Source organism: Salmo trutta, chromosome 8 (assembly GCF_901001165.1).
Source record: "Salmo trutta chromosome 8, fSalTru1.1, whole genome shotgun sequence".
Taxonomy (NCBI): Eukaryota; Metazoa; Chordata; class Actinopteri; order Salmoniformes; family Salmonidae; genus Salmo; species Salmo trutta.
In genome coordinates, this window is record NC_042964.1 from 34,060,217 (window position 1) to 34,084,824 (window position 24,608).

The 24,608-nt window shown below is 46.3% G+C and overlaps 1 protein-coding gene across 2 annotated transcripts; it reads left to right on the forward strand.

The window, feature by feature from the left end:
* On the forward strand, nt 1-24,608 carry LOC115198751 (zinc finger protein 800). 2 transcript variants are annotated; one of them, XM_029760994.1, is made up of 7 exons: nt 1-339; nt 12,990-13,164; nt 18,222-18,317; nt 18,640-18,783; nt 19,740-20,089; nt 20,191-21,950; nt 24,487-24,608. In XM_029760994.1, coding segments are annotated over exons 2-7 (2,514 nt in total). In that variant the 5' UTR covers nt 1-339; nt 12,990-13,001; the 3' UTR covers nt 24,488-24,608. The 2 variants fall into 2 exon arrangements, with proteins under 2 accessions (XP_029616854.1, XP_029616855.1); XM_029760995.1 differs by lacking the exons at nt 1-339; nt 12,990-13,164 and adding an exon at nt 14,005-14,095.

Genomic DNA, 24,608 nt, shown 5'->3' on the forward strand with positions numbered 1-24,608 from the left:
ACGGCCTGAATTTGGCAACAGTGTTCCTCGATCACGGGGGGTCAACTATTCCTCTCCTACCCCCCAAAGTGCCAACGACACTAGCATTTATAAAGAAAAGTAGAAGTGCTGCACCTTTGCGCAGCGGCCGCCTTTAGCTGAAAGGTCCCCTCTGAGTGCACAAAGGCAGCTGCTGGAGGAACTGTTCAGCGCGAGGGAGCGAGCCGAGCGCTGAGAGGCGTAATAAACAATCTCCGGCTAGCTACAGACAGGGACGCGGACTTGAAGTAGCTCCCCGGCCCAAGCCCGTAGTTTCACTCAGTGAAACCGGATTCCATCGTCAGGTTAAGACTTATACAGGTAAGAACTATTCTTAACACATTTATATTCGCCCTAAATGTCTGATCGAAGACCTGGAACGCGTTATGGAAGCGTAAAAGCCATCGCCATGGCTCCCCGAACGTGGTTGTTTTTGCAGAAAATGGCGTCATCCTTCTCTTGTTCTGCCTGTCCATGGAGGGGAGAGGAATTGGTTTCGGCTTCTCAAACTCGCCCTTAAATAATATTTCCAGGAACTCAAATACGATGATAGTTACAACTAGATGTATTGATTCATATTTCATTGTTAAAATTAGATTTGTTGGTGAAATCTAGTCGTTATAAAGACGCGCAAAGCCGGAAGGGTCACCGGTCTGTGCGCCAAGCTGCTTCTTGGAAAAGGTGGCACAGAGCCGCAAAGCGCAGGGTTTTACATTCGTAATATCGTCCCCTCGGGAGAGTCTTTACAAAGCCAAATATCTGAGAGTGGTTTAGTGATTTCCCTAAGATGGTGATGGATGTGTTTATGTGAGTGTTGTACGTTCTCTTTGTATTTATTTTGTCTGGGTTAGCCCGTTTTTACGCCGCACTCCCCTGCCATGCTGCAATATGTAGAAGGGGCCTCTCTTTTACGGCTTGAAAGGTGCATTTTGTACTTGGCTTCTGCTTTGATCAAGTTAAGCTGGTCTTTTGTTGCTCAAAATACTGGCGTTTTGAGGCTGACAATATAACCGTGTAAAGGAGATTTTCGGGGATAATGGGGCAATGCAAATCGTGCCATGAGAACGGTAAACTGCCCTGCGCCCTGGCTCCCAGATTGCCAATGAGGACAGACTGAATAAAATGGTCCTTTGGACAATCACGTCGTTAGCACAAAACTGGGGAAGTCCAGTGCTACGCAACGATGTGCTGCTTTGCTCAAATCTATGGAAGCCCATTCACACAATGTCAACAGGCCTGCTATCTCAAAATGCAGATATTTAAGTAAAAAAATGTTGATAGTATCTCAAAATGTTCAGAAACTAAGTCGACATTTTGAGATGGGCCTACATAAATCAACATTTTGAGATACTAAGTTGACATTTTTAGATAGATCTCTAGGCCTATATAGGATATGTTTCTCCCCCCCCCAAAAAAGTTGTATTGTCACATACACTGGATAGGTGCAGTGAAATGTGTTGTTTTACAGGGTCAGCCATAGCAGTACAGCACCCCTGGAGCTCAAGGGCACATAGATTTTTCACCATGTCGACTTGGGTATTCAAACCAGTGACCTTTCAGTTACTGGTCCAATGCTCTAACCACTTGGCTATGTGCTGCCCCAGAGTGAGGAGCACAGTTTCTCCTGATCTGGTAGGCAAACCTAACTAGGTAAAACTCCAGACCCAAGTTGTAGGGTAGGACATAGTAATAAATCAAATATAAAACAGTTTTATATGGGCTTTGATGGGACCAGATTTTTTTCTAATCAGGTTATATGTTGTTGTTTTTTTTTACTCTGGGCCCTAGGGAGGATGAAACCATTAAAACCCTGTCAAACTGCAGCAACCTTGTACTTGTTCATATTAATTATATTATTAAAATAAACTAATGGGAAGTCCTTTACAGAGACAAAGAGACAACAATGGCAATTGGACAATAAAACTAACAGGGCTGAGCTTGCTTTATTCAGAGTTGCATCATGTAGGCCTTTGCATTTGTAATTGAAGAGTTAATCAAACAGTATGTCATCACTATTGTGTTGATTGATTCATTCCAATCAATAATTTTGAATTAAAAATGTCTAGGTAGCCTAGCCAGCCAAAGTTTGAATTTAAACCAAATTTGTGCTGTAGTGGTGGTTGTTAGCTGTGGTTGTTATCAGTACCCACTGGGCACAGACGTCATTTCAACGTCTATTCCATGTTGGTTGAACGTAATTTCATTCAAATTACGTGGAAAGAACGTTTATTCAACCATTGTGTGCCCAGTGGGTAGGCTACCGTTGATCAGACTGAAGCACCAATGAATTGTGCACGAGTTGACAAATCATGAGGCAAATCAGTCTAAACAACAGTAGGCTACTTTGTCCCATTTTTTTCAATGCTTTTGGTTCAATATTTTGTATTAAACCAAATCAAAAGTGGTGAGGCAAATATCAGCTGACCATTCCTTTGCTGGTGGCCCTTCTGTGCTGATCTCTGCAAAGTGGATAGATGGAAATCACCACACAATGCTACATATTAAGAAACATGTCCTATATCAACTCAGCAAAAAAAGAAACGTCCCTTTTTCAGGACCCTGTCTTTCAAAGATGATTTGTAAAAATCCCAATATCCACAGATCTTCATTGTTAAGGGTTTTAACACTGTTTCCCATGCTTGTTCAATGAACCATAAACAATTAATGAACATGCACCTGTGGAACTGTCGTTAAGACACTAACAGCTTACAGACGGTAGGCAATTAAGGTCACAGTTATGAAAACTTAGGACACTAAAGAGGCCTTTCTACTGACCCTGAAAAACACCAAAAGAAAGATGCCCAGGGTCCCTGCTCATCTGTGTGAACGTGCCTGAGGCATCAGGACTGTAGATGTGGCCAGGGCAATAAATTGCAATGTCTGTACTGTGAGACGCCTAAGACAGCGCTACAGGGAGACAGGACGGACAGCTGATCGTCCTCACAGTGGCAGACCACATGTAACAACACCTGCATGGGATCGGTACATCCGAACATCACACCTATGGGACAGGTACGGGATGGCAACAACAACTTCCCGAGTTACACCAGGAATGCACAATCCTTCCATCAGTGCTCAGACTGTCCGCACTAGGCTTGAGAGATGCTAGACTTTGGGTTTGCTGGTCCTCACCAGACATCACCGGCAACAACGTCGCCTATGGGCACAAACCCACCGTCACTGGACCAGACAGGACCGGCAAATAGTACTCTTCACTGACGAGTTGCGGTTTTGTCTCACCAGGGGTGATGGTCAGATTCGCGTTTATCGTCGAAGGAATGAGCGTTACACCGAGGCCTGTACTCTGGAGCGGGACCGATTTGGAGGTGGAGGGTCCGTCATGGTCTGGGGCGGTGTGTCACAGCATCATCAGACTGAGCTTGTTGTCATTACAGGCAATCTCAACGCTGTGCGTTACAGGGAAGACATTCTCCTCCCTCATGTGGTACCCTTCCTGCAGGCTCATCCTGACATGACCCTCCAGCATGACAATGCTACCAGCCATACTGCTCGTTCTGTGCGTGATTTCCTGCAAGACAGGAATGTCAGTGTTCTGCCATGGCCAGCGAAGAGCCTGGATCTCAATCCCATTGAGCACGTCTGGAACCTGTTGGTTCGGGGGGTGAGGGCTAGGGCCATTCCCCTCAGAAATGCCCGGGAACTTGCAGGTGCCTTGGTGGACGAGTGGGGTAACATCTCACAGCAAGAACTGGCAAATCTGGTGCAGTCCATGAGGAAGAGATGCACTGCAGTTCTTAACTTCATACGACACCGGGATTGAGTTTGACAATAGCCAGTGAAAAATCAGAGCGCCAAATTCAAAACCACAAATTGAATCATTTCAATTTCTCAAACATACAACTATTTTACACCATTTTAAAGATACACTTCTCCTCTCCTGAATCGAACCACGTTGTCCGATTTTCAAAAAGGCTTTACAGCGAAATCAAAACATTAGATTATGTTAGGAGAGTACATAGGCAAAAATAACCACACAGCCATTTTCCAAGCAACTAGATGCATCACAAAAAAACAAAACACAGCTAAATGAAGCATTAACCTTTGACGATCTTCATCAGATGACACTCCTAGGACATCATGTTACACAATACATGCATTTTTTGTTCGATAAAGTTCATATTTATATCCCAAAACAGCATTTTACATTGGCGCATGACGTTCAGAAAATATTTTGTCTCCAATACTGCCGATGAAATATTAAACTGTTATTCAAAGAATTATAGATGAACATCTCCTTTATGAAACCGCTGTGACAGATTTTTAAAAAAGCTTCACGGGGAAAGCACACTTTGCAATAATCTGAGTACTGCGCTCAGAAAAATACACTAGGCAATACAGATACCTGCCATTTTGGAGTCATCTAAAATCATAAATAGCATTAGAAATATTCACTTACCTTTGATGGTCTTCATCAGAAGGCACTTCCAGGAATCCCAGGTCCACAATAAATGTTGTATTGTTTGATAAAGTCCATAATTTATGTCCAAATAGCTCCTTGTTGTTTGCTCGTTCAGTTAGCTACTCCAAATGTAGGAAGCGTGCGGAAAATGTCACGACGAAAAATCTAAAAAAGTTATATTTACGTTCATTCAAACATGTCAAATGTTGTAAAGCATCAATCTTTAGGGCCTTTTTAACGTCAAACTTCAATAATATTCCAACCGGACGATTCCAATGTCAAGAAAAACGTTATGGAACACAGCTACCTCCTCACGTGAAAGCGCGCCAATGAACTGATGTCCTTCCCTGAGTCAACAACTTCCCAGCCTTCTTGTCCGCTCTCTGTTCACTGCAAAAGGCTGAAACAAGGTTCTAAAGACTGTTGACATCTAGTGGAAGCCTTAGGAAGTGCTAAATGAATCCTTAGTCACTGTGTGTGTTAGATAGGCAATGACTTGGAAAGATTCCACGCATCAGATTTCCAAATCCTGGTAGGATTTTTCTCAGGTTTTTGCCTGCCGTGTTCTGTTATACTCAGACATAATTCAAAAAGTTTTAGAAACTTCAGTGTTTTCTATCCAAATCTACTAATAATATGCATATCCTAGCTTCTGAGTTTGAGTAGGAGGCAGTTTAATATGGGCACGTATTTCATCCGAAAGTGACAATACTGCCCCCTATGCGATTGGTGTCGTAAGAGGTTAATGCAGCTGGTGGCCACGCCAGATACTGACTTACTTTTGATTTTGCCCCCCCCCCCCTTTGTTCAGGGACACATTATTCAATTTCTGTTAGTCACATGTCTGTGGAACTTGTTCAGTTTATGTCTCAGTTGTTGAATCTTATGTTTATACAAATATTTACACATGTTAAGTTTGCTTAAAATTAGCGCAGTTGACAGTGAGAGGACGTTTCTTTTTTTGCTGAGTTTATGTATGATCTACTATATCAAAATGTTGATGTAGGTAGGTCTATCTTGACATTTTTAGGTAGTAGAAGTTTAAAAAATGTTTGGTGGCGTGAATGGTCTTCCATACGTATCGGCAGCTGCTGAAACCACCTGTGTTTCGCCACAATATTTTTGGGCGAACCTTTTGTAAATACTTGGGGACTCTTGGAGAAAAGAGCACACAATACAGTATTCATGCAGCCCTTTATCCGGGCGCCCGTATGGTCTATGTATGAATGCAGTTCCACTCGCTGGCTGCCCTGCCCTCCTCTATCGTCAGCTGCATGCGTCCTAGCAGAACGTAGCCAAGTGCTGGCTACCACAGATCCATGTTTAGCGAAGTCACTATAAGTCGCTGTGTCATTTCGCGTATTGTGTTGATTGGGCCATCATATTCAAAACGTAACAATATCCACACTGGCTACTGCACCCGTTCTCTCTCGTTGCACAATTTATTAAGTTGGGCTGGCGAGTTATGCAACGAATCCTAACATAATATGTTGGCTACTGGCATCGCCACATCTCCCTGCACGGAGGGGAATGTTATAGTTTTAAATGCGGGGTGAATAGTCATCCAGCCACATTGAATTAGATCTGTCAAATTTGCAAATCACCAGTGGCATTTGCGTCACAGCCCGCGGCCCTCGCACGCCCATGGGATATGGAGTTGCTAATGGAGACTGCTACCCGTTGAACGATAACTGTAAACCCAAACGCTAACAATCAACGCGCGCTCGCTAGTGGAGACGAGTTGGAGATGTTATGGAACAGTGTAGGCATCGTTTTATGGTATTTTCTTTCACGGATTCGCAACATTTCTTCCTCATTGCGTGGAATGCGTACGGGGATGGTGGCTGGCTGGCTCACAGTGACTTTTGTTAGTCAGTGAGAGCAGTTCACTTCGTCCTTCACGTTTGACAAGACACATTGTGGCCATTGTGGAGTCGCTGGTGTCGATATCTCGCGACTTCTCAAAATATGGATATATTTTTCCACTGTATGGTAAACGTACCAATACATTTTGTTCGACCGTAAAGCTCTTACGAATAGCGCACACAATAACTATTCGATAATGAATCATAAAAATAAAGCATCCATTCAGATTAAAGCGGGGGAAACGCTGTACCATTTCTGGTTTCATCCCGAGTGGGGCGTTTTATCCAACTGAACGTTTGGTTTTGTTATTGCGCCCCGTTGGGCACTGCGCATGTTAGTTACACTTGTCTAGGGTAATTTTCTGCTTTGAAACAAGAAGTAGTATTTCATTTTTTTCTCATTGACAAATGAAAATCATCTGAATGCATTTTAATTTGACAGTATTTAGCTTGTGGAGATGAGGGATATATTTTGGTTATGTTGGGTTATGTTTTGAAAGTATAGGCCTAACAGTGCCCACTTTAGAAACTGATTTCCAGCCCATTTTAAGAAGACTAGCCCAGGGCAAGAGAAAGTATGCCTATATAATGCTATTATGATGTATATTTTTGTTCTAATTCTTCTTCAGGTTAATTAAAAGGACCAGGAGAGGGTTGCATAACAACTGAATGTAAACATCCAAGCCCAGCCTATTGTTAGACAGGATTTAGATTGATTAAGTTGAGAATCACTCACTATAAGGGCAGACATGCGTTATGGTGTGCTGGCGGTCTGTCTAGTCTAGTGGGTGTGTTTATGGGGGCAGCAGCCAGTCTCCATGTGAGGTTATGGTGTCTGACACTGGTTACAACGTGAACAGAAGCATCCACTCTTTATTCCAGCACTTATAAACTCATCCCTTACACACAATAATTGCTGTGAACTTTTCCGTCATTTCTTCATTCAATTATTTTCACTTCCTACTGCCTAGCGGGAGTCTTGGGCAGGTGTGGGTTCAGTACTTTCACAGCAGTGTGCATCTTATTAAGCAACATTAAAGGGGCAATCTGCAGTTTAAAAAAATGACAAATCAATGACCCCCGCCACTGTTTTGGTAAATAGCTTTGGGATGGGGGTGGAGAAATGTAACCACTCTTAAAATCATAAACGGAGCTATGGGTGCAAGGATTGACCATCCATGAGAACAACATTTTTTTAAAGTTTTAACCATGTTTTGAGGCTATACAGTGTTTGTCTACAAAGCATTGTTTACTAGCAAAGGAGTAAAACAAGCTTATATTTTGGGTTCTGATGGGGTAAGACAATTCAGCTAACTTATGGGGCATTTCTGAGTTATATTCTTCAAGAATCAATGGGACGGTTGCATGTCATGAATTTAAAAGTACAAAAAAAATGTACGTAGCAATCACAGATTTACACATTTAAATGACTCTCTTGTGAATTTGTTCTGGTAGCAGTGTCTGTCTCTACAGGCCCACTGATAAATACTCATATTACCTGAGTAGGAACAACTACTTCTGTCTCTGTCTCCAAGGAAACACCTGAGCGTGTTACCAAGTCTTCATCATCAGGTCACCTCTCTGATGATGGCTGCACGTTTTCTGGTTGAGCCTCACAACATTGGATTGACTCCATTTATACCGGGCCATTCTGTCTAATGCACTCAGAGAGCATTACCACTGAACTCTTCATTGAACATGCTCTTGTATTTCTCCCCGCTCTGAAACTGCGACGACCATCTTCTTCCCTATGAATTAGGCTAGGTTTGGAAGAATAGAATTCTGAAAACTAGTTTTGATCAAATCTGTGCAAGTTGAGGACAGGTACGCCGACTTAACCAAAACATTTGCAAAGTGCCTTACAGTTACCTAAAGTGAGTGAGCAAGCACTACTACAGTGACCAGGAAAAACTATCTGCAAGGAAGAACCTTTGAGAGGAACCAGACTCAGGACAGGAGGGTTGACTCTTCAGGCAGTAGTGCAAGAATATAATAGTTACTGTGGCATCTTCTTTGATGACTTCCAAAACATGGACTTTGTCACCACCTGGTGGTCAATACGTGGTACAGTCAGAGACGGTACCGTAAATGAACTTCACAGTGCATTAAAAATATAATGTGTGTGTGGGTGGGTATATGGGTTGGGCACACACACACACACACATACTCTTTTATTTGAATAATAAACTCAGCAAAAAAAGAAACGTCCTCTCACTGTCAACTGCGTTTATTTTCAGCAAACTTAACATGTGTAAATATTTGTATGAACATAACAAGATTCAACAACTGAGACATAAGCTGAACAAGTTCCACAGACATGTGACTAACAGAAATGTAATAATGTGTTCCTGAACAAAGTGGGGGAGGGGTCAAAAGTAACAGTGTGTGGACACCAGTTGCATTCAGGACTGCAGTGCATCTCCTCTTGGATTGCACCAGATTTGAAGTTCTTGCTGTGAGATGTTACCCTGCTCTTCCACCAAGGCACCTGCAAGTTCCCAGACATTTCTGGGGGGAATGGACCTAGTCCTCACCCTCCGATCCAACAGGTCCCAGACGTGCTCAATGGGATTGAGATCCGGGCTCTTCGCTGGCCATGGCAGAACACTGACATTCCTGTCTTGCAGGAAATCACGCACAGAACGAGCAGTATGGCTGGTGGCATTGTCATGCTGGAGGGTCATGTCAGGATGAGCCTGCAGGAAGGGTACCACATGAGGGAGGAGGATGTCTTCCCTGTAACGCACAGAGTTGAGATTGCCTGCAATGACATCAAGCTCAGTCCGATGATGCTGTGACACACCGCCCCAGACCATGACGGACCCTCCACCTCCAAATCGATCCCGCTCCAGAGTACAGGCCTCGGTGTAACGCTCATTCCTTCGACGATAAACGCGAATCCGACCATCACCCCTTGTGAGACAAAACCGCGACTTGTCAGTGAAGAGGACTTTTTGCCAGTCCTTTCTGGTCCAGCGACGGTGGGTTTGTGCCCATATGCGACGTTGTTGTCGTTGATATCTGGTGAGGACCTGCCTTACAACAGGCCTACAAGCCCTCAGTCCAGCCTCTCTTAGCCTATTGCGGACAGTCTGAGCACTGATGGAGGGATTGTGCATTCCTGGTGTAACTCGGGCAGTTGTTGTTGCCATCCTGTACCTGTCCTGCAGGTGTGATGTTCAGATGTACCGATCCTGTGCAGGTGTTGTTACACGTGGTCTGCCACTGCGAGGACAATCAGCTGTCCTTCCTGTCTCCCTGTAACGCTGTCTTAGGCGTCTCACAGTACGGACATGGCAATTTATTGCCCTGGCCACATCTGCAGTCCTCATGCCTCCTTGCAGCATGCCTAAGGCACGTTCACGCAGATTAGCAGGGACCCTGGGCATCTTTCTTTTGTTGTTTTTCAGAGTCAGTAGAAAGGCCTCTTGTGTCCTGTTTTCATAACTGTGACCTTAATTGCCTACCGTCTGTAAGTTGTTAGTGTCTTCACGACCGTTCCACAGGTGCATGTTCATGAATTGTTTATGGTTCATTGAACAAGCATGGGAAACAGTGTTTAAACCCTTTTACAATGAAGATGTTTATGAATTATCCTAGAAAGACAGGGTCCTGAAAAAGGGACGTTTCTTTTTTGTTGTTGAGTTTACATGAAGACTTGGAAGTGTGCTGACAGTCAGGCAGGTGGATGTGATGGAACTGCACTAGCCTGGGACCACCACTAGAGGGGGGTATTACCTCTATTTTCACCTCTGACAGCTTCTGAACACCGTTTGGTGATGGTGGAAAACACACACACGCGCTGGAACATGGGCTCTTTCCGGTGTTGTTGCAGGTGTTTGGGTAGAGAGAGAGCAGCATGGTGAAGGCCAAATCCGCTCCGAGGAAGACCTCTCAGCAACACACTAAGGTAGAGACAAGACCAGTTCCCTTCCTCAACCCCAGTATATATCCTACCAGTACTCAGTCCCAATAGCGCCCCAAAGATATACTATCCCCACCTCTCCTAAACAATAGTCCCTCACTCCTAGTGTACTGTGTTTATATCCTGACTCCCAATCTACACACACCTGCTACACACACCTGCAAAGCACCACAGCAGAGATTGGAGTATCTGTCCATAGGACCACTTTAAGCCGTACACTCCATAGAGCTGGGCTTTACGAAAGAGTGGCCAGAAAAAAAGCCATTGCTTAAAGAAAGAAATAAGCAAACACGTTTGGTGTTTGCCAAAAGACATGCAGGAGACTCCCCATACATATGAAAGAAGGTAATCTGGTCAGATTGAGATTTTGGTCGTCATGGAAAACGCTATGTCTGGCGCAAACCCAACACCTCGCATCACCCTGAGAACACCATCCCCACAGTGAAGCATGGTGGTGGCAGCATCATTCTGTGGGGATGTTTTTCATTGGCAGGGACTGGGAAACTGGTCAGAATTGAAGGAATGATGGATGGTGCTAAATACAGGGACATTTTTGAGGGGTAACCTGTTTTAGTCTTCCAGAGATTTGAGACTGGGACAGAGGTTCACCTTCCAGTAGGTCAAAGACCCTAAGCATACTGCTAAAGCAGCACTCGAGTGGTTTAAGGGGAAACATTTAAATGTATTGGATTGGCCTAGTCAAAGCTCAGACCTCAATCCAATTGAGAATCTGTGGTATGACTTAAAGATTACTGTACACCAGCAGAACCCATCCAACTTGAAGGAGCTGGAGCAGTTTTGCCTTGAGGAATGGGCAAAAATCCCAGTGGCTAGATGTGTCAAGCTTATAGAGACATACACCAAGAGACTTGCAGCTGTAATTGCTCTACAAAGTATTGACTTTGGGGGGTGAATAGTAATGCACGCTCAAGTTCAGTTTTTTTTGTCTTATTTCTTGTTTGTTTCACAATAAAACATATTTTGCATCTTCAGTGTTGTTGTGTAAATCAAATGATACAAACATCCCAAAAATCAATTTTAATTCCAGGTTGTAAGGCAACAAAATAGGAAAAATGCCAAGGGGGGTGAATACTTTCGCAAGCCACTGTATAACATTCAAAGCCTAATTAATAATTTCACCATATTCAGCATCTGTTTATTTTGACACATCTAGCAATCGGTTCCCTTTGCGAGGCATTGAAAAACATCCCTGGTCTTTTGTGGTTAAATCTGTGCTTGAAATTCACTACTCCATTGAGGGACCTTACAATTATCTGTATGTGTGGGGTACAAGGATGAGGTAGGCATTCAAAAATCATGTTAACCACTATTATTGAACACAGAATGAGTCCATGCAACTTATTATGTGATTTGCTGAGCACATTTTTACTCCTGAACATATTTAGACTTTCCATAACAAAGGGCACTTATTGCCTCAAGACATTTCAGCTTTTCATTTTTAATGAATTTGTAAACATTTCTAAAAACAAAATTCCACTTTGACATTATGGGGTATTGTGTGTGTGTGTGTGTGTGTGTGTGTGTGTGTATATCAGTGACACACATTTCAATTTAATCAATTTAAAATTCAGTCTGTAACACAACAAAAAGGGGTGTCAATACTTTCTGAAGGCACTGTACATACAGGAAGCCAATTTCTCACTGGATCATCAAGAGACTGATTGGTACAATAAAACCCCATTTCTTATTTCCTCTGAGGTCGTCAGAGACCTCCCTCATTAGGTTGGTCAGGTGTATGTCTGTGGTTAGGGTAGGAGGAGCCGTGGCTCAGGCATTTTTTCCCCCTCTCCGAAGGCAACGGGGAGACGAGAGAGGGAGATGGGGACAGAGTGAGGGATGGAGAGGGGGAGGGAGAGAAGAGAGGAGGGCAGGAGTGAGCGACGGCAAGGGTCAGTGTAGAGTCCCTTATCTCTGACAGCCTAGTGTGTGTGTGTTAGTGTGAGAGCGAGAGAGAAAGTGTGTTAGCTGGGAAACATCTCCATCACCCTGGAGAGAGAAACCGAGAGACAGACAGGCGAGAGTCTCACCCAGCCAGCAGTGTAACCACCACCCACCCTGATCAGACCCAGCCAAACAATGCCACGCGACACAGCAGGTGTCTAGATCAGCAACAGCACCGCTGATCAAATAGTGCTTGGCATAATGACTCATTAGGTATCTTTTACTCAGACCAATTATGCTGCTATAGAAGCGGTTCCGTAGTGCCATACACAGTATTTCTGTGGCTCTCCTATATAAGTATGGTTCTCCTATAACACTTATAATGCTGGTGTTACATAGGCTAGTCATACAGTGTCTGTAGATGTACAGGTAACCGCCCAAATAAAGGAAACACCAACATAAAGTGTCTTATTAGGGCGTTGGGCCGCCACGAGCAACCAGAACAGCTTTAATATGCATTGGCATAGATTCTGTAAATGTCTGGATCTTTATTGGAGGGATGCGATGCCTGTGTTACACCAAATTATTGTATTTCTTCTGGAACTCAGGGACCACACCTGTGTTGAATCACCTGCTTTCAATATACTTTGTATCCCTCATTTACTTAAGTGTTTCCTTTATTTTGGCAGTTACACATGCCTCTTTTTCCAACTCCGCACCCCATACCCTCTGTCTGCACCCCATACCCTCTGTCTCAGTGTTTCCCTGACCATCGTATAGCCCAGGGGTGTCTGTGAGGTTTAAAAGGTAAACTTAACCATTCTCTCTCTGTCTCTGTGTCTGTCTGTCTGTGTATCAGAGTTCCAGCAGGATGGAGGTGGAGATGGAGGAGATCCCCCAGGACGAGCCCCAACCTGAGCCTGAGAGCCATGTTACCAGAGACCAGTGCTGCCAGACAGACGAGCCACAGCCCAGCAGCCCTAACCCAATGACTGACCTTAACCCTGGCCCTGACGCAGCCCCCAGGACACCAGGTAAGACTGCCCGCTTGTCTACACCAACCTACCGTTAGTTTGATTGAAGTCCTTAAAACGTACTTTGGAGCACTAGTGAAAGGCGCTATATAGATACAATATATTTATTCATTCATTGTTGGCCAGTCTGTCCTGCCTGAGGAGAGGAGAGTGGCTGAGGAGACTGGCCGAGGAGTGGAGAGTGGCTGAGGAGAGGAGTGGAGAGTGGCTGAGGAGAGGAGTGGAGAGTGGCCGAGGAGAGGAGAGTGACATGACAGGAGAGGAGAGTGACATGACAGAGGAGAGGAGAGTGACATGACAGAGGAGAGGAGAGTGACATGACAGAGGAGTGGAGAGTGACATGACAGAGGAGAGGAGAGTGACATGACAGAGGAGTGGAGAGTGACATGACAGAGGAGTGGAGAGTGACATGACAGAGGAGTGGAGAGTGACATGACAGAGGAGTGGAGAGTGACATGACAGGAGTGGAGAGTGACATGACAGAGGAGAGGAGAGTGGCTGAGGAGAGGAGAGGAGAGTGGCTGAGGAGAGGAGAGTGGCTGAGGAGAGGAGCGGAGAGGAGAGTGGCTGAGGTGAGGTGAGGAGAGGAGAGTGGCTGAGGAGAGGAGAGGAGAGTGGCTGAGGAGAGGAGCGGAGAGGAGAGTGGCTGAGGAGAGGAGCGGAGAGGAGAGTGGCTGAGGAGAGGAGCGGAGAGGAGAGTGGCTGAGGAGAGGAGAGTGGCTGAGGAGAGGAGCGGAGAGGAGAGTGGCTGAGGAGAGGAGCGGAGAGGAGAGTGGCTGAGGAGAGGAGAGGAGAGTGGCTGAGGAGAGGAGAGGAGAGTGGCTGAGGAGAGGAGAGTGGCTGAGGAGAGGAGAGGAGAGGAGAGGTGTCTGCAGAAAGAACGAGGTGTCAGCTATGACATGACACCGTGACTTTGAAGAAATCTCTTTTGGTTAGTAAATTAACTGGATTTGTTCTACACATAATTATGCATATCAATTGAATTCTCTTCATGGTGATGTATCCTAGTTACACAAAGGTATAAATATGCAATATCTTCCTTTTCATAGTTGGGTACACTGGATATTATTAAATGTATGCAGTTCTGTCCTTGTCTAATGATGTTCTGTATTTTGTCATTCTGTATTATGTTTCATGTTTTGTGTGGACCCCAGGAAGAGAAGCTGCTGCTTTTGCAACAGCTAATGGGGATCCTAATAAAATACCAAATACCAAATAATTTTAATGAGCTCTGCCCCAAACGAGATCAGATTAGGTTGGACCGGACCAAATATGAAACAATAGACATCTATCTTTCACAAGTTTGGACATCACAGTAGATTACAGTAAACTTCAGTACAGTATAGTACAGTACAATAGAGTTCAGTACCATATAGTACAGCACAGTATATTGGTGTGCTCAACTCTAGTGAAGTCTACTGTGTACTGTACTGAATTCTGATCTACTGTACAGGACTGTGCTCTCTTAACTTGTGAAACATAGACGTCTATGGTCAGTTCAGATTTGAATAATCACGGATGTCTATTGGGCCGAATCAAGGCCGGTCGGGACCGGACCAAAAATCAATGGACGTTGACATTAAAGCCGGTCCGGAACATATCAAACAACGACGTCTGTGCACATTGAAATCAAGCCCAGGGCGAACTGACCAAATGTCAACTACTTTTCAATGTCTATGGACGTCCGGATGCTGGTTACAGTAAATGGAAAGGAAGGGGCTCATGGGTAGGTATCTCGGAGAGATTACACTAATGAGAGAGACCAGAATGTTTTCACACTTGCTTGATCACCAGACGACAGAAAAATAAAGGAAACCAGTATGCCAGTAGAAGGGAGGACAGTAACAGGAGACACTATGAGCTGGACATAACAGTATGCCAGTGGAAGGGAGGACAGTAACAGGAGACACTATGAGCTGGACATAACAGTATGCCAGTAGAAGGGAGGACAGTAACAGGAGACACTATGAGCTGGACATAACAGTATGCCAGTGGAAGGGAGGACAGTAACAGGAGACACTATGAGCTGGACATAACAGTATGCCAGTGGAAGGGAGGACAGTAACAGGAGACACTATGAGCTGGACATAACAGTATGCCAGTGGAAGGGAGGACAGTAACAGGAGACACTATGAGCTGGACATAACAGTATGCCAGTGGAAGGGAGGACAGTAACAGGAGACACTATGCACTGAACATAACAGTATGCCAGTGGAAGGGAGGACAGTAACAGGAGACACTATGAACTGAACATAACAGTATGTCAGTGGAAGGGAGGACAGTAACGGGAGACACTATGAGCTGGACATAACAGTATGCCAGTGGAAGGGAGGACAGTAACAGGAGACACTATGAACTGAACATAACAGTATGCCAGTGGAAGGGAGGACAGTAACAGGAGACACTATGAACTGAACATAACAGTATGCCAGTGGAAGGGAGGACAGTAACAGGAGACACTATGAGCTGGACATAACAGTATGCCAGTGGAAGGGAGGACAGTAGCAGGAGACACTATGAACTGAACATAACAGTATGTCAGTGGAAGGGAGGACAGTAACAGGAAACACTATGAACTGAACATAACAGTATACCAGTGGAAGGGAGGACAGTAGCAGGAGACACTATGAACTGAACATAACAGTATGTCAGTGGAAGGGAGGACAGTAACAGGAGACCCTATGAACTGAACATAAGTATGCCAGTGGAAGGGAGGACAGTAGCAGGAGACACTATGAACTGAACATAACAGTATGTCAGTGGAAGGGAGGACAGTAACAGGAAACACTATGAACTGAACATAACAGTATACCAGTGGAAGGGAGGACAGTAGCAGGAGACACTATGAACTGAACATAACAGTATGTCAGTGGAAGGGAGGACAGTAACAGGAGACCCTATGAACTGAACATAAGTATGCCAGTGGAAGGGAGGACAGTAACAGGAGACACTATGAGCTGAACATAACAGTATGCCAGTGGAAGGGAGGACAGTAGCAGGAGACACTATGAACTGAACATAACAGTATGCCAGTGGAAGGGAGGACAGTAGCAGGAGACACTATGAACTGAACATAACAGTATGCCAGTGGAAGGGAGGACAGTAACAGGAGACACTATGAGCTGAACATAACAGTATGCCAGTGGAAGGGAGGACAGTAACAGGAGACACTATGAACTGAACATAAGTATGCCAGTGGAAGTGAGGACAGTAACAGGAGACACTATGAGCTGAACATAACAGTATGTCAGTGGAAGAGAGGACAGTAACAGGAGACACTATGAGCTGAACATAACAGTATGCCAGTGGAAGGGAGGACAGTAACAGGAGACACTATGAGCTGAGCATAACAGTATGTCAGTGGAAGGGAGGACAGTAACAGGAGACACTATGAGCTGAACATAACAGTATGCCAGTGGAAGGGAGGACAGTAACAGGAGACACTATGAACTGAACATAACAGTATGCCAGTGGAAGGGAGGACAGTAACAGGTGACCCAACTGTAGTTTGCGACTTCGATAATTTCCCATAGTAGCCAATTAAATTGCAGTAATTCCGTTACAGATTTTTCAGAAATTATGTAAACAGTTTTAATCACTTAATAATTCAGAATCAAAAGAGATATCAGTAAAAACACTAGAACTAATTGGTAGGTCGACCTTTACCCTTTACTTCTGGGAACTCTCAGCATCCTCCCTCCTCATGAGGGAGAGAGATTTGAAAATATCTTAAAAGTTATGTGGGGTTTTGGTAACAGAATTTCAAGGTACAAGGCAATGTTTCTTAAACTTACAAGGCAAAACTAAATATAATTGTTGGACTTTACTTCGACGTTGTTCTGTTTTGATGTATTTCTAATACCTTTTTAAGACTTTTTCTCGTAGATGTTTTCTAGGACCCCCTTTTCCATCTGTTCGATCAGAAATCAAAGCCTTTCTTATTCATAATGTTTAGGATAGAAAATGGTTGAGAAAAAAAATTATGTAGGCCTTAATATCTCAAAAAAATACTCTTAAGCTTTTATTTGACACCCAATTTGACATGCTCCTATGGACTTTACATGTTGTTTCTCATGGCTCCTTTTACGTGGAAATGCCCTGAAGCAATATGGCCGAAGCCTGTCCAGATCTTTCACGTCAGTGCAGATGAAGGGGAGGGAGAAGTGGAAAGGAAGACATGCTGGAGTAGTGAAATGCAGCCGGAGACAGAGGGAAACCTCAGTCAAGGGCCCAATCCCAAATGGAGCCCTATGCACTGGTGGAGATCTGAGAGGATTTGACAGGTGTAAGCAATATGGTAATATCTCCCACCTTGCCCTCTGATAGGTTAGGTGGAAGTTTGACCATTTTGCTTAGGGGTCCGTTTTGGATTGGGCCATACTCTCTAAATATAGGCCCCAATAACTGGAGGGAACATGTGAAATATCTGTTTCATCAGCTCTGTCTATTGCATAAAACAGTCTCTCACACGCACATTTCCTGTTTGTCCGGCTCCAGCGGGGTGGAAGGGGCGAACTGGGGTGTATTCATTACGGAAACCGTAAAGAACCAAACGGATGCATACAGAGCAAACGAAACCAAACGGGGAGGGACCTACATGAATTATTCCAATAGAAACACTCGTTTTGGTGCAAACGTTTTGCAACAGACAAAACGTTTTGCAACAGAAAGGGCGTAATGATTACTCCCCTGTGTTTGGTGCTGGCTGTGTCGGCGCGCTTGATTGGTCACCATCTGACCACAGGCTGTGGTGGTGGTGGGGGGGGGTCAGATTAAACCAGCACATCCTGAGGGGCGGGGGAGGGGCCTACACACACACACACACACACACACACTGTGACTCTCATTGACTCACACGTTGCACACACCACAGTCATTGTATAGGGGCTGCCACCACTTCTATTCTTATATGCTTTGGCAGCAAACCCATTCCAGTCACTTCCTATAGGAAATAGCCACTCTCTCTACACACACACACAGACACGCACACACTCCATGGCTGGGGGCAGAGTGAAGTGTTGTATTGAAGTGTGTATTGAAGTGTGTGACCTCTGCAGGGTACTGCGTGGAGCCAGGCGACCCTCCTCTGTTGCAGCAGCAGCTCCAGACCTCCAAGTCTGGCATCCAGCAGGTCATAGAGTGCTTCCGCTCAGGTAACATCTAGTCATGCTACTCAGACGGCACGGAGGCCTTTTAATTAGGAATCACGACACAGTCATACATTGTGTTATGAAACATGATTCAAGTGCGACACCTAGCTTCGACTCTTTCCGTGTTCGCCGATCTAAAGGAAAATGATGATCGCTCCTCCACCAAACCAAGTCTATTTAACTGCGCCTATCATGTTCCTTCCGATCTGCAAACACCGAAGGGTTGTGGGCTCTAGGAGTTGACGATCGATCAGTCCTATTTGTCCTGTCTGTTTGTATCAGTCAGTGCTCACTAACACTGCCCCCTGGGGTTGTCTATGTGTAGGCACTGCCCAGCTGAAGCACATGCTGCTGAACGAGGTGGACACCATCTTTGAGTGTAAGACATGTCGCAGCTTGTTCCGGGGCCTGCCCAACCTCATCACCCACAAAGAGTACTACTGCCTTACCAGACTGCCCAAGCCCGACGGTACGTGTCTACACCTCTCTAAGGCTCTCTTGTTCTCTCTCTGTCTCTCTCCCTCTTTGTCGATGTTTGTCTCTAACTCTGCCCACTTAATGCCTATCCTTGTCTCTTTTTTTTGTCTGTCCCCCACTTTACTCACTCACTCACTCACTCACTCACTCACTCACTCACTCACTCACTCACTCACGGTCTTCGTTGGTCTACACTCACTCTCTCTTTCTCTGTCTTTCTCCATGTCTCTCCATGTCTCTGTCTCTCCCTGTCTCCATGTCTCTGTCTCTCCCTGTCTCTCCATGTCTCTGTCTCTCCATGTCTCTGTCTCTCCATGTCTCTGTCTCTCCATGTCTCTGTCTCTCCATGTCTCTGTCTCTCCATGTCTCTGTCTCTCCATGTCTCGCTCCCTGTCTCCATGTCTCTGTCTGTCTCTGCCTCTCCATGTCTCTTTCTCTCTCCCCTCTCGCTCGCTCTCTCTCTCCGTAATGTAGTCTGTCCCTTTCTCTCCTCCTATACTCTAACTGAATTCTCTTTCATTCTCCAGCCTCTGTCTTTGATCCAGCCTAATTAGCCACTACTCTTCCATTCTCTATGACTTCTGTCTATATCTAGAAAGCCATCTAGGAAATCCTCTGTTCTCTCATCTGTGTATTGAACTAGGGATCATAAGACCATGTCTGTGAAACCACAAAGATGCGTTCAATTGCTATTTAATGATATGGTTGAAACGTGGTGGATGTTGCCACACTGTGCTCATTACATATCTTGTTTGGAAACAGAAAAAAATAGTGTTTTTGTTTCTCCCTTTGGCAAGTTTGAAAACGTTCCTTCTCCCGGGAATGTTCCTTCTTAGTGTTGTGACGTCTCTAGGCTCAATACGCATCACATTTGGGAGCAAATATTGGCGTCTGATTGAAAACGCTCCTTTTCTAACGCCTCTCTCTTCCTCCTCCTTGACCCCTTAGATCCAGCGGGCGACGGCGACAAGCAGAGCGTGGCCATGAAGGACCTCCTGGAGGCCATCTACCCCAGGAAGGACCGGCCGGACTACGTGATGCGCCTGGAGCCAATCCAGACCTCCAATAACGCTGTGTTCCAGTTCCTGTCCTCAGAGGAGGAGCTGGCCCACTTCCCCCGGGCTCCACACACCCCTGGAGGGACCCACACACACAGCCCTGAGCCCTGGGGGGAGCAGGGAGGGACGCCGGAGAATGGACAGACCGGAGAGGGGGAGGAGAGGAGGAGGAGTGACCAGGAGGACGAGGAGGGAGGAGAGGAGGTGGCGCAGCCCGAGGAGGAGGGGTCTACGAGCGGGGTGGGTACATACAGGAGAAAGCGCGCAAGCAGACACAGGCTGGCACACACACACACTAACGCTCGCTATAATACTCTCTCTCTGTCTCTCTCTCTCCCTAGGTGGAGGACGTTACCATCTCGTGCTGCCTGTGTGGTAAGGACTTCAACTCTCGCCGCAGCATCCGCCGCCACTGTCGCAAGATGCACCAGACCAAGCTGGAGGAGCTCCGGAAGTTCACCGAGACGCGCACCGTTCCCATCAGCCTCCTCTCCATGGTTAAAGGTCGGTCTCGCCCCCTGCACACGCCCAGCGGCAAGTCCTGCCCCGTCTGCTTCAAGTCCTTCGCCACCAAGGCCAACGTGCGGCGCCATTTTGACGAGGTGCACCGCGGCCTGCGTCGGGATAGCATCACGCCAGACATAGCCACGCGCCCCGGCCAGCCGCTGTCCCTGGAGGCCACGCCGCCCCGCAAGAGCGCCAGCTCCTCCCCCACAAGAGGTCACACCCCGAAGAGCCTCGGAGCCTCGGGGGCTACCACCCCTCATTCCCCCAAAGCCTCCACCGCGGTGCCCCCTGCCCCTTCTCTCCTGGCATCGGCCCTGTACAACCTGGCCTCCTGCCGCTGTCTGCTCTGCAAGAGAAAGTACAGCTCCCAGGTCATGTTAAAGAGACACATGCGCATCGTCCACAAGATCTACAATCTCAAGAACGTGAGCTCCGTCTCCACGACCGCAACCACATCCATGGCGTCCAACAAAAACAACAACAGCAAAACAGCCACCAACACTGACAGCACCCCTAGCGACAGCACCCCTAGCAACAGCTTGAGCATGAAGGAGGAGGCGGTTGAATCCTGGGACGACCCTGATTCCAGCCCCGCCTCGTCGCCTGGCGACACGGACAGGAAGGACACGGACAGGAAGGGCATCGCCGTGGCAACCAAGTCGGGTCAAAAGATCAAAGAGGAAGAGGGTGGCAGCAGCCCCAAGACATCAACTCGTTCCACTTCCATCAACAGCAGCGGTGGTACTAGTAGTGGTAGTGGGACTCCTGGGAAACCCCCTCAGAAGCTCTCGGTGGGGTTCGACTTCAAGCAGCTGTTCTGCAAGCTGTGCAAACGTCAGTTCAGCTCGCGCCAGAACCTCACCAAGCACATCGAGCTGCACACGGACGGCACGGACATCTTCATCAAGTTCTACCGCTGCCCGCTCTGCCGCTACGAGTCCCGCCGCAAGCGCGACGTCCTGCGCCACGTGACGGTGGTGCACAAGAAGTCGACGGGCTACCTGGCCAAGATCGTGCCCAAGCTGGAGTCGCGTGCAGTCAAGCGGCCGGCTGAGGTGGTCCTCAACTCTCCCCCCAATGCCAACAACAACAAGAGAGGAGGAACAACGGTCAAGGAGGAAGTGAACGGGTGCCACTCGGCCTCCTTTCCCCCTACACCCCCAGTCACCCGCAAACAGGAGCTCCTCAACAACTCCTCCTCCACCTCCTACCCAGTCACCCGTAAACAGGACCTCCTCTCCTCCTCCACTCCGGTCACTCGTAACCAGGAGAGACAGGAGAGGCAGCAGGAGGCCCAAACCGGGTCACCTGTCACCCGTAAGAACGACAAACAACACCCCGACACCCCTGCCCCGACGCCCCCCCACACGCGTCGCCATGACGCCCACCAGGAGAGCAGCAGCAGTAGCACAGAGGTGCGTGTCACCAAGAACTTCTCGCTCCACGCGTGTGACGTGTGCGGCCGGGCCTTCGCCAAGAAACTCTACCTGGAGTCCCATAAGAGGAGCCACCGGAACGCCACGCCACCGGTCAGCATGCCGCCCAGTGACGCCAGGGCTAAGGGGGTCAGCACTCGGTCTAAGGCACTGCTCTGGTGAGCCTCACTACACATATGGTTCTTTGTTGATATCTTGTAGTAAGAGAGGGGGAGAGAGAGGAAGTGGCGCGTGAAATGGGTTGTTATGAGAGAGAGGGGGGGGGTGTCTGAGAGAGATTGAGCCAGAAGAGTAGGGTTGGGTGATATCACGATAGTATCGTCTGTTGACGATGATTGACAGCCTATTTGAACTTGGTTTAGCCTATTTCAACTTGGTTTAGCCTATTTGAACTTGGTTTAGCTTATTTGAACTTGGTTTAGCTTATTTGAACTTGGTTTAGCCAATTTGAACTTGGTTTAGCCTATTTGAACTTGGTTTAGTCTATTTGCGCTTGGTTTAGCTTATTTGAACTTGACTGGGCAGCGCACAGCAGGGCAGCACACGAGTGACATTCCGAGTAATATCCTATTCCTGCTATAGCTTAGTTCAATATGTTATAGAGTGGAGAATTCCACCAAAGCGGCGCAAAATGTCCAGTCAGAAAATTGTGTTTATTTCTCTCTGTCTCTGTCAGATGTATGGACCTTATAACCTAAACCTATTAATTTTAGACATACACCGATTGTACAAAACGTTTAGAACACCTTCTTAACACCTTCTTAATATTGAGTTTTACCTCAGAACAGACTCAATTCGTCAGGGCATGGACTCTACAAGGTGTCGAAAGCGTTCCACAGGGATGCTGGCCCATGTCGACTCCAATGCTTCCCACAGTTGTGTCAAGTTTGCTGGATGTCCTTTGGGTGGTGGACCATTCTTGATACACGCGGGAAACTGCTGAGCGTGAAAAACCCAGCACCGTTGCAGTTCTTGACACAAACCGAGGTGCCTGGCACATACTACCATATCCTGTTCAAAGGCACTTAAATATTTTGTCTTGCCCATTCACCCTCTGAATGGCACACATATACAATCCATGTCTCTAGGCTTAAAAAATCTACACTGATTGAAGTCACCTAGATTCACCTGGTCAGTCTGTCATGGAAAGAGCAGGAGTTCTTAATGTTTTGTACACATTATGTAACGGCTAATCCTTATCTATCTCTGTTTTCAATTTTTGGGGGCCATTTTCCCTTCTCTCTCCATTTCGATAGGCTATGAATATTACTTTGGGCTAGGCTACGCTTTCATCTCAAAAAGTTGTTTGGATAGCCTAAAAACATAAGTAGCCAGGGTAATAATGAGGGAGAACAAATATCAATAGCCTATAGAAAAATTGAATGACAAGTTGAATCAAGTTTAAGCTTATTAATAAAGAAATTATCCATGAGATGCAGAGAAATCCCTCGACGCGAAAACCAAGTGGCCAATCCTCCTACTAGCTAAAGTTATGAACCTTATCCAATTTCCCAAATATTCTAATAGCCTAAGAAGGTTAGTTAAAGGTTAATTAAAGTTGCCGCTTTGAAGAACAACAAGAACGAAAGTGGGAGTCTACAGGCCTAGGTAAAGACTATTCTCAATCACAGTTTTATGAGAGATTGAACCAACGATATTAAGAGAGGAGGATGTGGCAAATAAAGCAAATAGTATCCAGTTCTGAAGATGATAGACTTTGCTTCTATCCAGCCCGTGATTTAGAACCAAACTACGGCAAGACGGCCAGTTCCTCGTCGGTTCACTGTCACGTAGCTCCGCCATGTGAGCGCCACTCAAACCTGTTCCATGCCCAAAAGCTTCACCAGGAAAGATTTGCCTGCACTTAGCCTCTGCCCGGGCTTTCAGCAACATTGTCTTCTGTCGTGATTCGTCCAGTTGTAGCATGTGATTTCGCGCTATAGCCCAATCGGGGAGGGTGATACCATCGTATATCATGTTTTATGAGTTTAAATGTCCTTAAACTTCATTCTCTGTTCACTCACTCTGTCTAATAAAATTTGGATCCCGGAAATAAGGCTGAATCGCTCCTTCTCCAGGTTTTACTGCTCTCCCTGGGCTCTGTGTGGTCTGTCTGTCTCTGCTCAGGACTAGCCTCTTTAGCTGTGATTAAACGAACCCCACCACTGTGTTTTGTGTGTGTGTGTGTGTGTAGGTCACGGTGGGGTGTCAAGAGACCACAGAGCGGGGGAAGAACATTCTCTTTTAGCACACACATACATCATTGAAACCCTTTGGTCTCAGTCTGCTACGACACACACACACACACACACACACACACACACACACACACACACAGGCTGATTCAGGTGTCGCTTCTCCTCCAGAGAGTTGAACTTGTTTTCTCCCCTGGACGACTGTAGGTTTCAATGAAAGGGAGCGAGCACAGACACCTGATTAAAGTGTGTGTGTGTGTGTATATGAGAGTGTCCAGACAGACAGTTGATTAGTGTGTGTGTGTTTGTCATCCAGGTCCAGACAGACAACTGATTAAAGTGTTAGGGTGTTTATGTCTGGGAGGAGGCTAGTCCTTGGGGTAGTGATGTTACAGCAGGGCAGAGGAGAGAAAACAGAAACAGTGTTTAAACGGGCTCTAATTGACTGTCGAGCGCCTTCTAACAGCTGCTGTTGTCTCTCTCACTCACTCTCTCTCAGATCCCCAGTCTCGTCTCACTCCTGGTTCTTGGGAGCCTCCATCCTGAGAGGAGAGACTAAACGGATGAAGGAGCACCGCTAACGATGATGAAAGCAGCTGGACTGGAAAAGTGAAACAGAGA

Bases quoted from the DNA above. Each gene is read 5' to 3' on its own strand.
- LOC115198751 (XM_029760994.1), top strand. From the start codon at position 13,002: ATGGAGGTGGAGATGGAGGAGATCCCCCAGGACGAGCCCCAACCTGAG. The intron at 18,784-19,739 runs GTACGTGTCTAC...TTGACCCCTTAG, and splicing joins CAGACTGCCCAAGCCCGACG to ATCCAGCGGGCGACGGCGAC. The intron at 20,090-20,190 runs GTGGGTACATAC...CTCTCTCCCTAG, and splicing joins AGGAGGGGTCTACGAGCGGG to GTGGAGGACGTTACCATCTC.